The sequence below is a fragment of the Pseudorasbora parva genome, chromosome 6, assembly GCF_024679245.1.
Source record: "Pseudorasbora parva isolate DD20220531a chromosome 6, ASM2467924v1, whole genome shotgun sequence".
In the NCBI taxonomy this organism is placed as follows: Eukaryota; Metazoa; Chordata; class Actinopteri; order Cypriniformes; family Gobionidae; genus Pseudorasbora; species Pseudorasbora parva.
Window position 1 is genome coordinate 45,752,564 of NC_090177.1, and position 12,466 is coordinate 45,765,029.

At 38.6% G+C, this 12,466-nt stretch overlaps 1 protein-coding gene across 1 annotated transcript; it reads right to left on the bottom strand.

Moving 5' to 3' along the window:
* Nucleotides 1-289: 289 nt before the first annotated feature.
* On the bottom strand, nucleotides 290-11,676 carry tafazzin (tafazzin, phospholipid-lysophospholipid transacylase). The gene is made up of 13 exons (XM_067447027.1): nucleotides 11,554-11,676; nucleotides 11,274-11,401; nucleotides 10,657-10,779; nucleotides 10,076-10,204; nucleotides 4,581-4,709; nucleotides 4,453-4,498; nucleotides 4,271-4,356; nucleotides 1,860-1,940; nucleotides 1,730-1,771; nucleotides 1,587-1,649; nucleotides 1,460-1,512; nucleotides 1,288-1,365; nucleotides 290-1,207 (listed from the first exon to the last, which is right to left on the bottom strand). The coding sequence occupies exons 4-13, from the start codon at nucleotides 10,182-10,184 to the stop codon at nucleotides 1,106-1,108; spliced, it is 789 nt and encodes a 262-aa protein (XP_067303128.1). The 5' UTR covers nucleotides 10,185-10,204; nucleotides 10,657-10,779; nucleotides 11,274-11,401; nucleotides 11,554-11,676; the 3' UTR covers nucleotides 290-1,105.
* Between the last annotated feature and the right edge of the window lie 790 nt (nucleotides 11,677-12,466).

Genomic DNA, 12,466 nt, shown 5'->3' on the forward strand with positions numbered 1-12,466 from the left:
CAGGGGGGTATGAGGACGATCATGTGAATATACTCCAGGGTTTCTACTGATACAAAGCCATATGCTAATCGCTGAAGTAACCCTATAAGGAAAAACACATAACAGAGAGAGAGAGAGAGAGAGAGAGAGAGAGAGAGAGAGAGAGAGAGAGAGAGAGAGAGAGAGAGAGATTTGTTATATAGATATTTAGTCCATTCACATTTTCATCACTCTTTATTGTTTAAAACTGAGTAGTTGTTGTAGAAAAATACATAATGCCATGATGATGATATAAAAATTACAATGTAGCCAGTTTTATCTTTTTATTTTTTGATTTTGAACAGTATATCAATGTCCATGTATCCCTAACAAAACATTATCAGCTTTCTCGTGGTTCTGATCAACTCTCACGCCATCAAAGGGTTTTAAGTATCATGCTACAGCTAAATTATAAATATTCTGTTTGTTCCTTCAATGCAAATGAGAAAGAGATATAAGTGGGTTAGGCACAAATAAGATGCACATATGCATCATGACATAATTAGCGCCTGTGTTCAGTCACAGTTCTGTATTTACAGTGAATGTACAGTCAAAAAATACTGCACCAAATATAAAAACGGCTAGTACTGTCATTAAAAAGATTTACTAACTGCTTCAATCAAGAATTTGGCATTGTTAATTCGCCTGTCATGACAATTACTGATCCAGCAATGACAACACAGAGCATGCAAACCAACATGTTCAGATGTTTAAGAGAATTCATCTCACTGACATGCGTTAGGAAAAGAGCTACTTTCATTATTCAAAAACATTTTTTTTTTTTGAGGGGTTAAATATTCTGCGCAGTTAAATAGAAAACAAAGACTGTGGCAGATTGCGACACATTGTGCTGAACAGTCTGAAAGGCATTTCCTGAGGTCTTGAACATGGCTTAAAAAAAGTCACAACTCATTCACAACAACAAAAGAGCTCTGCTTTCCTTTAGCCCATATCTGACTGTCCACACACACATCCACTGATACACCACCCATATCACTTCACCATCACAGATATAGAATAATAATCCTGAAAAGGACTGCGTGGCCCTCCCGGTCTCTAATCATCCGTGTGTGTGTTGTGAGGGGCGTTACGTGCGCTTCTGTATCCTGTGGTGAAGAGCCTCGGCCTGGGCTTTCAAATTGTAAAATTCCCCTTCAATAAAGTCTGTCACCGTTTTACGCATTTCCATCTGAAGAAAAAAAAGAAATTATACTCCACTGCAAGACTATAATTTTGAAACACTCATCTGGATGCGACATGACCACCTACCGGACTCGTGTTTTCAGCTCTCAGTGAGTTTACCAGATGTCTAACCGTGAACGGTTTTCCAACTAGAACGGTTATTCGCTGCACAAAAGGAAGGAAAGTGCACTCAGAGTCAAACCTGTTCAGCGTGACAATGGAAAATATGACGCATCACACAGGGAAAATGTGTATTAACCTGTCCTACTCGAGGGATGTATGGAGCCTGATTTGGTAGGACGTCATTCAGACCTGAAAAAAGACAAGGAATCGCTCAAATATTCACTCATGAAGCTATGGCTGCAACTTGTACGTGCGTAGCTTACCTAAATGCCACAGAGGTAAAATGATTGGGTGAAGGGAGCACTCGGTAATCAAACGTCCGATTCCTGTCAGGAAACAAAGCATTTATTTAACCAAGAATCAAGGTAAAACAAGTGGTATCCATCTACTGGAGAATAATTCTTACCCCATTTTATCCTCATGAACTCTCCAGTCATGTTAACTTTACCTGGGAGGAGAAAATGTACCATATTTCCTAAGACATTGGGAAAGCTGTATTCTGAACAAATAATAATGTGTGAATAAAGTGTTTGTACCCTCTGGGAATATGTGAACCCATTCGCCCTGATTCAGCCTTTCCAACAGGAAATCCATTCCTTTCTGATAGACTCCATCTCCTGAAAAACAGAGGACAGTGAGCTGGTTGATGCGTTCAACACTTCTCATTTCCTTTGAATGGCTGACGTCAGGCTTAGCCGAACTGAATTGTGGGTTACGACGTGTTGCTCGCAGCAGAACATTTTCAAGAGCCAATGCAACCAAGAACCAAGATGTTAACGTCATCAAGGAATATATAGATCAACTAACATGATCATTATATTTTTCAACGACAAAACACATTCACTTACATATTTGTATTTGAGAATCAGAAAAATCATATAAAAAAGGGTGCGACTAAATTGTACATCGGTGCGACCACCTGAGAAAGTTAGTCACACCAAGATGACCAGTGGGAAGAATGAGTCTCGAGCCCTGCCTATGCAAATATCCTAATGCAGACGCTAGCCAATAGCGTTCATGCAACACCGGTTTAATTTCATTAAACTGCCCTTAAATAAACGTTATCAAAATAAATACATTAAAGGGTTAATTCACCCAAAAATGAACTGCTGAAATCACGTGATATTGGCGATCCGAATCATGAATCAATACACTGATTCATAACCGTTTGAATCTTTATTTGAGGATTGAACACAAACGTGGAAGAGAAGCCAATGCTGAATAAAGTCGTAGTTGTTGTTATTTTTGGACCCAAATGTATTTTGGATGCTTCAAGAGACTCTAATTAACCCACTGATGTCTCATATGGACTACTGTGATGATGTTTTTATTCCCTTTCTGGACCTTCTGGAAAGGGACAGTATACCGTACATCTGTTTTCAATGGAGGAACAGAAAGCTCTCCTGGACTAAATATTAAATATCGTTAACTATGTCTGAATATGAACTAGATAGAAGATGAGTCTAACGGGTATAAGACGACATTAGTCATTAATGACAGAGATTTTATTTTTGGGTAAACTAACCCTTTAAAGCCCTATAGAAATGAGATTTAAGAAGCTCTGAGAATTGTAGTATTGGTATGAACTTGTGATTCACCTCATTTAAAGTCAGGCGTAGCAATCATGTAGAGATAAATTACTCTTTTTCTAATCGCAGCGCACTTAGTAATTCTTTCCTCAACACTGAAACGTTTCAGCTAAAAGGGATAGTTTAACAAAAAATGAACATTTTGCCATCTACTCACCCTCAAGTTGTTCCAAACCTCTATGAGTTTCTTTATTCTGTTGAACACAAAAGAAGATATTTTAACGAATTGCATTTTTTTCCTACTCAAAGGCTAAGTCAATGGCTAACGTCAACTGTTTAATTACCAACATGCTTTAAATATCTTCTTTTGTGTTCAACAGAAGAAGGAACTAGGAACAACTTGATTGACTTTTTGGTGTGACCTATCCCTTTAGTCTGACTGTACTCTCTCTTCCAAACCATGACTGCTTCTAAACACGGCTCCCTGCCTCCCATAAGGCCATTCATACGGATGTGTGCCAGAAGCCACTTACCTTATTCAGAAAGGCACAGATAATGGCTTCAAAACAAATAACATATTTGACTGAATAATAGACTTGTGGTAACAGGTAAAGCCAGATCTTTCATGTATTCATACTCTTGTTTAATCGACGCACCATCCTCAATAAACCCGTCTCTTCCGGGATACCCTGAAATTTTTAATATTCCTATCTAATATGATTTCTGACCTGTAAGGTTGTCAGAATAATAATCCTCCACGGTGTGTTAATAGGCCAGAGGAGAACTGGCCCCCCGACTGAGTCTGGTTTCTCCAAGGTTTATTTTTCTCCATCATGCCCTGATGGAGTTTCGGTTCCTTTGGTCGCCTTTGGCTTGGTTTGCTCAGTTGGGGACACTAACATTATGATCCAAGTTATTCAACTAAATATACACATAACATTTATTAATTAGGTTTTATTTAATTCTATTAACTATAATACTGATCTGCCAACATTGACACTATATGATAAATTAAAATAAGCTGATAACATCACTGTTTTCTCCAGTACGACTGTACAGACAAATCTAATTTTGTTGCAATATTATCCTGTTTGACACTGTGAAGCTGCTTTGACACAATCGTGATTGTAAAAGCGCTATATAAATAAAGTTGATTGATCATTGAAGAAATATATTAGAAATGTTGTAATGTTTTTGTTTATGTAATTATTTTGGGCCAGTGATGAACTTTTTGTTCTCTGTCACAAAAAAAAACAAATAACTTTATAAAAAAATAAATAAAAAAAAATCCAGGACATTTTAATTTTCTAATTTTTTTGTGTTTTCCAGAACTGGGAAATGTGTCCTCAATTTTCCAGTTTTTCCGGGACGAGTGTGAACCCTGAGAAATGAGTAAATGTGGCATTAGATGAGCTTACCTCTAACAACAGGCACACACTTCCCTCTGCTGAAGAAGCTGGAGTGTAATTCTCTGGTGAAGCAGATATCAGAGGCAGCAGGTGCCCTGGGCACACACACACACACACACACACCAGATGGCATGATATGAACTGACAACACCTTTACACCAGTCTCAGATTCTGCCTTCATTCACACACACCATCTCATCCGCTTAAAGTTCCACAGATGCCGGAGCTTCAGGACTCCTGAAAAACACCATTACAACATTTATTATAATATACTGTGTGCTGGCAAATGTATTGGAAAAGTCTCTGAGGCTCCGCCTACCCCAGATGTGAGGGTCATCCATACAGGACTGATGGTTGCACAATGTGATGAGGGGTGTGTCCTGAGGACGCTCATCCACCAGGCCCAACAACACATCCCGGTTGTGCACCATCAATGAGTTAAAATACTCTACAGAGGCAGACAAATGAAGTGAAGGTCATTCAGTGATATCTGTCTGAAAGGGTTAGTTCACTCAAAAAATGAAAACCATCCCATGATTTACTCCCGCTCAAGCCATCCTAGGTCTATATGACTTTCTTCTTTCAGAAGAACACAATCAGAGTTATATTAATAAACGTCCTGGCTCTTCCAGGCTTTATAATGCCAGTTTTTGGCTGTTTCTGTTTTTAAGTCCATAAAAGTGCATCTATTTATCATAAAAGGGTCATCTATTTATCATAAAAGTGCATCTATCCATCATTAAAGTGCTCCACACAGCTCCACGGGGTAATAAAGGCCTTCTGAAGCGAGTCGATGCGTTTTTGTAAGATAAATATCAGTATTTAAAACTTTACAAAAAGCAAGTCGACTTGCTGAAAAGAGTAACTTGTGACGCGATGTATGACGCAGGAGTATCGCAAGATTAGACGTCTCTCGTGGTTCAAACTAATAGGGTTGGCCAACAAACTCCAGCCCCTCTTCACTCATGTCAAAATCTTCCGACGTTTGTCTTCAGAAATTCTCGCTTTAGACTCTAGGTCACGGCCGGTGTTTTATCATCCTCTGCGCTTCTTCCCGTGTGTGCCGATGTCAGCTCAGGGGTTACTCTTTCGCCGGAAATCGATGCGTTCATACGGCCGTCTGTTGGAAGCTAGTTATTTTAGTTTATTACATTTCAATTATGTATATTTTTCCTCACACAAACGCATGGCTCTGCATCAGAAGGGCTTTATTACCCCCCTGGAGCCGTGTGGAGCACTTTGATGATGATTAGATGCACTTTCATGGACTTCAAAACAGAAACAGCTATTCACTGCCATTATAAAACTTGGAAGAGCCGGGACATTTTTACGTTCTGCGCCGAGGCCTAGGAGCGTGTGTCGAGAAATCCCGGAAGCTTTCAGTGAAGCACGTATCGAGGCTTGTGTCGTTTAGACTAGTGATTCTCAAAGTGTGGTATCACTGAATTAAATCATTCAGTTGCTGGATTAAATATGAATTGGCTGTGATAGGAAGAGGTGGAGGTGGATAAATTATGAAAAGCTCTCTCGCAGCGCGCGTTCCTATTCTGACAACAGATTTCTATTGTCATTTGTTAATAAGTAGGCCCTATATATTTTATTAGTATTACTGACCAGTTTACTTGATTACTTGAAAACTTTTTACTTATATTAATTTGTAATACCAAACAAGATTCATTCATTTTGTTTGTTTTATTGCCATGTGTGACTATTGTTATGGTTAATGAGGCATCCTAATTATGAAAAAAATAAAAATGTTCGCAAATTTGTGGCTACCACAAAATAAAATACAAAATATTTTTGATAAAATAAACATGTAACGTGTGTGGATGTGTGTGTATATGTACGTATGTATGTATCGTGTGTATATATATATATATATATATATATATATATATATATATGCTAATCCCGGTGGGATTGAGCTATGCATAATAAGATTAGATTACTAATACTTTGTTCAATTTAAATAAATGAATTCGCTTTGCAAGTAATTTAGTGATTCTGCATTGCCTATGCATTTTTTTATTTTATTTCGCAATATAGGTCTTAAATTTAATTCATAATGGTCTTAAAAAGCTCTTCTGAGAGTACTTTGGCTCGGCGCAGTAAAAAGTCCCGGCCGAAACATCTTTCCTCACATCTCCCTATACACAAATCCGGCGAAACACGGAAGTAAAGCATCGCCGCCATTACTGCGTGCCTTGCTGCTAAGGACTTAGAGCAGTGCGTACACGAAAACACTTCTCAAATGAGGTTAATAGCTTAACAATGACTGATTCTCCCCTCATGTCATGTTATAATAGCCTACCTTTTTTTCCCTTATAAATTAATTTTATTTTTGTTACGAATGCATACTATTATTATTTTCCCCCTGTTTGTATTCAGGATATTAAGAGCTGCTCCCTCAGGCTATATCTTTTCTGTATCCTATTTCGAATTCGAAGAAGTTGATTTTATGCAGAGATATTTGTTTGTAAATCTTGATACTTTCAATAATAATACAATTAATTGATTAATATATAAATAAATAGCAGCGCGCGGCAGTAATGCACGGCGCGCTGTGATGAACGTAAAGAAAACCACTTAAAGACAGAGAATAATTAAAGCATACGTGTCCATTACAAAGGGACCTAGTCACAATTAACGTTAGACATATATGAAATGATCAGTTACAAAAAATATGGCCTTATTAAATCAGCACGTAAACTTGCGCGTGACCTACCGATGTGCTCATGCAGTTCACAAGCTGCAATAAATAGCCACGACCAGTTGTAGCAATAGAATACATCTTCCTACAGGTATAAGATTATTTTATTAATCATCTGGCATGCGATGAGCGTCAGAACCTAAACTACAGGGCATGAGTTCGGGATGAATTGGCCAGATACTGCATCCTACATCACGGATCAGCCGCTGCGTATGAATCAGTGTCGTGAGGTTTTCAGGCAGTGGACTCGTACCATATGTCAGTAACAATAGAGAAAACTACGAAGTTACATTTGTGTAATTGTGACTTAAAATCCCTTTGTAACAGGAACGTATGTTTTATTTATTTTCTGTTATCATTTACAGCGCGTCGTGCATTACTGCCGCGCGCTGCTCTAAGTGCAGCATAAGTCCTCATAACGTTATGTTAACTGTTAACTGTTCGTTATTTCATGTTCTTAAAACGTGTTTGTGTAAAACAATTCCGTGATCACGGAAAGCAGGGCCCTAATATTAGCAACACAGCTCACAATGACAGTGCTCAGTTTTATTGCTATCTTAATTACATTACATTTGGCAGACGCATTTATACATTAATACATCCTGTTGTCAATAAATTACCTTTCTGTACGTTTTGGCCAATGCCTGACATCATCTACCCAATGTTCCCTTTCACCAGACATTTTATTTAATGTGCAGGATCCGCTTTCATTGAAATGTCATTAGAGGACACCGGCAAGTGTCACACCGTCACGCCGTCACGCACTTCGCAGGCACGCAGTAATGGCGGCAGGCAAGATGGCGGCGCCCATAAAGTTCGCGGCGGATTTGTGTATTGACAGAAATGAGAGAGTGAGGGGGAGATGTGAGGGAAGATGTTTCGGCCGGGACTTTTTACTGCGCCGAGCCGAAGTACTCTCAGAAGTGCTAATCCGCCATACATTATAGTTCTCCTTTTTAATCCGATTAGAAAGGCGCCACGTTTTATTTTGTCACCATACTTGATCGTTCAACTACTCGTGCAACTGTATTTAAATAGGGGAAACGTGGAGGTGTTTGGTCGCTTCTAACTTGATCTCTGTTTGGTACCATAATGAATGAACTGGGCTAAACTAAATGCTATCAGATCATCACCGCGCGTCAGAGAGATTAAGAGCACGCACTGAGACGAGAGAGGTGTGTGTCAACTCGTTTTAGTTAAGGGAATAACATAGTTTAATATGAAAAAGCGGTGAAGTAACCCTTTAAGACCATTATGAATGGTCTTAAAAGGCTGGTTGATGTTCAAACTGTGCATTTACAGTTTAACAATAATAAATATACTTATTTGGAATAAACTGCCTCGTTTTTTAACTTTAGCTAAATAGTTAGGCCTACTACGCTACTGTTTTTAAATGTTGGTCACTATGGTGGTACTTGGACAGAAAAATATTTTATGAGGTGGTACTTGGTGTAAAAAGTTTGAGAACCGCTGGTTTAGACTAGTGATGGGGAGTCGACTCCAAAAGAGTGGATTCCTCGACTCTGAATAGCCGTAGAGTCGGAGTCGACTCCAGTACAGGAATCAGCTCTCGGGGTCGACTCTGTTGCTGTGTCTGAAATCGCTCTCGTTTACTGAGTCTCTCATCTAAAGAAGTGCATGGAAGGTGCGTGCACTATGAGCAAGGAGTGAGTGAAATGAAGCGAGCCGCGAGGTAATACACTGACGTCGTGTAGGCCTCATACACCGCGTCACAGAGCTCTCGCAGAAACTGTCACATTTATTTGAGTGCTTACTTTGGAAATAAAAACAATCACAGCGACTTTAGTTTGTAATTATAGGCTTCCTCCATGCTAGCTTTAGTTTAATTGATGTTAGACTATATATTATTGCAATAAATATAGATTTGGTTTCCCATGGTAACCATGTGTTTATTAAACTAACCATAAATCATAAAAATATCAAGAAGAAACGCATCAACAGTGTGCATTATTTTATGTATAGTATCTTAAACTTACCTTTTAAGACAATGATCAAGTGCGTTTAGCGCCATCACTCGACAACATCTTTTTCGTGACTTTTCCTAGGTTATGTAGGCCTAACACAGAAATGTTGACAGCCACGAAAGTCATCGCTAAATTGGACTAATTTGGATGGCCAGCTGAAAGTGTGTGGTTTTAATAAGAGGATTTTAGGACTTTGTGTTGGGAGGAAATAATTTAAGTCTGTAACAACAGCAATTTTGTCTGATTTCTAACCCTGTAAAGTAAACGGAGTCGACTCCAAAAAACCTGGACTCGAACACCCCTAGTTTAGACCAGTGACGCCATCGATGACATCCGAAGCCTCGCTTAAAGCCTGACTGGTTCAGAAAGCGGTTCGGATATTGCCCTCTGCCCAATTTACAGTTTTATAGTAATATTGCCCCTCATGCCTATCTCCAAATAATTGATTTACACACATTTGATAGCCCATTAATTTCAAGCCAATACGTTTATTACACGGTTATGTTATACACTCATTATTTACCGCCAGAAAATACACTTTATATTAATTGAAATAGATTTGTCTATGTGGAAATTAATTATCCTTTTCTTCACCGTTATATCTAAGCCTTAATTGATCACAGATCACATCATGGTCATCTGTAATGTATCTGTTTTACACTCTTTGACCACCAGGCGGTATTGTGAGCAAATGAAGCCTAGAAAAATGAACCCTTTTGTGAACCATTTGGCTGAAAAGCTCCAATGCTTCATGAGGCTTCATCTCACCACCACGACTTTTTACATTTTCGTCTGAAAGAAGAATGTCATAGGACAGGGGTCCCCAAACTCGGTCCTGGAGGGCTGCTGTCCTGCAGAGTTTAGCTCCATCCCCAATCAAACACACCTCAAACAGCTAATCAGAGCCTTTATAGGACCTAGTAAGTCATTGATTAGCTGGTTCAGGTGTGTTTGATTGGGGATGGAGCTAAACTCTGCAGGACAGCGGCCCTCCAGGACCGTGTCTGTGGACCCCTGTCATATTATGACGTGAGTAAATCATGGGCCAATTACATTTTTGGGAGAACTATCGCTTTAAGTTCATAGTTCAAACTACAAGTATGGAGAAGCATGACTCACTGGTCCAAAGGTAACTGTATGAGCCCACCATTCCCGTGACCGCTCGGCTGGACATCCTCCAGCCCAGGCGGGGGCATTGTGGGAAGGGCCAGGCCACCTCCAAGGGCATCGCCACAGCATTCAGCCACACTACACACACCACAACAAATAAAGAAAGAGCAGGCTTTCACATCTCAAGACTGTTAATAGGACTGTACATGTGTGTGCAGTTAATTTGCTGAGTATGTGCTCCAGATGAATCAGATGTGGCAATGGCATGTAATAATTGTAAGGTAAATTAGTTTAAGCATAAGCATAAACTCTTTGTCCAAATAAAATACAGGAGCAGCCGTAAATACAAATGACACAATCTTGAGAAATAGTGTGATGTGTAAATAACGTTACACAAATACATACACAAAAATATACCATCAAATCTGCTGAAAGCTAAATAAGTAAACACATGAGAAACTTCCTAATTTTAAACTACGTAAACAATATAACAGCACTGATTTTAGTTATGGATGTAGTTAGTTGTTGTGAGACTGTCTGTAGTGAGTTAGATTTATTGTAAAAGGTAAGGTTAGTTGTAATATCCCCACCTTCCGTCCCGTCAGCCGATGGCCGCACAAATGCAGCTGTACCGGAAGTACTACTCCACCGTGAGCGATCGTGGGAGTTGTAGTTTTGTAGTGTTCTTCATTGGTTTCCTTTGGTCCTGAGCCCTGAGGTATGTGACGAGTCCGACACATAAATCAGAATAGTATTGATGATATAGTATTATGAGGACAAAAATGGTGTCGCAGGACTTCTGAAGGGCATGTTATTTATGTTAATATCGCGTTTTATGACACACACGGATTGGGAAGTGGTGGCAGAAAAGCAGCCCACTCAAAAGTCTGCCGCGAATAATAAACAAAAACGTATTTTGTCTAATTACAATTTTCCGGTGTGCTATGCTTTAGCTATTTTGTGTCGATTTTTTCATTTGTTTCATTTTTATAGCGTTCAGTAGAACATTTATTTGAAATATTTTACATTATAAACATTATAACATTGTAACATTATAAATGTCTTTACTGTCACTTTTGATACCTTTAATGCATTCTTGCAGAGTAAAAATATAAATTTCTTTAATAAAAAAAAAAAAAGACAACAGAAAAAGAACCTTTCTGCCCACTGCCCCCAAACTTTTGAACAGTATGTTATATCATAATACCATATGTATAACGGCTCCTGAATGTTTTCTCCGGACCAGAAAAACCACGCTTCAACTGATGCCTTCGATGTCTTCAATATTTATTGTCTTCAGGACAATCACACATATCAAATGGACAACGTGAAAAACTGAAAATAAATAAAAATTACAATCAAATTCGTGTTTAAGTTGTTTTTTCCATGACGTTGTTCGATTACGACCATATCTTATGAAACTGAAATTAATACACATAGCACATTAAATTATAAACAAACAACAACCAAGCTATAAACAAACATACCGTGTGCTTTCCAATCAGGATTCAGGAGACATTAGGAGACATCTTCTTATCAAACACTCTTTTCAATCTTCAGAACTCTCAATTCGTGTGCGCAACACCTCATGTTTTCCATGTTTAATGCAAATCAAATCACATGACTGGTACGTCCTAGGTTACTCAATTTCTCCTGTAGGTGTCACTATTGCCAAACTATCATGCAAAATAAATATATTATTCTCAAAATAAGTGTTCATGAATCCCAACATTTTGAAACAAACAAAACAAAACTTTCAAGAAGTGACCAAAATATTCAGAAAGAAAAATACTCTATCTGCGACAGCTACACTGCCACCAAAATTACAAGGATTTATGTCAGCAATATTTTGATCAACTCAATAAAGCCTGTAATTTTCCTTTAAGCTGTTATTTAACTATCATTCACCTTTTAACACTTTCACAACCAGTGTTGATGACTTCTATTTAAACCCTATTTGGTCAGCACTATTTTAGATGTCAAGATTACTTTGTCTAATCCCATTTTGTGGTTCCTCTACTAAGTTTAGGAATTATTTTCAACGATTACCACTAATTTTTGGATTGGACGCTCCAAAAGTGACATTTGCGTCAATCGTTCACCTTTTTTTCCTAACTTACTTTGTCCCATTTGGAGTTTAACCTTTCGCACAAAACCATCATCGTCCATCAAACCATCATCATTGTCTCCACAACTCTAGCTAGCCTCCATTCATTTCTGGGAACATTGTCCTCTTTGACAATTACGACATCTTCAACGTGAACATTTCTTCTAGGCGTGTGCCACTGTTGTCTGAGGCTTATGTTGGCCAGGTATTCTTTGCGCCATCTGCTCCAAAACTGCTCAGACAAGTACTGCACTCTTCTCCATCTTTTCCTAGCATACAGATCTTCACGGACA

What these genes read in the sequence shown, in the direction of transcription:
- tafazzin (XM_067447027.1), bottom strand. Translation starts at nt 10,184, where the DNA reads ATGCCCTTGGAGGTGGCCTGGCCCTTCCCACAATGCCCCCGCCTGGGC. An exon ending in GGATGACCCTCACATCTGGG is followed by an intron (nt 4,499 to 4,580) that starts GTAGGCGGAGCC and finishes GGTGTTTTTCAG; the next exon opens with GAGTCCTGAAGCTCCGGCAT. An exon ending in AACTTTAAGCGGATGAGATG is followed by an intron (nt 4,357 to 4,452) that starts GTGTGTGTGAAT and finishes GTGTGTGCCCAG; the next exon opens with GGCACCTGCTGCCTCTGATA.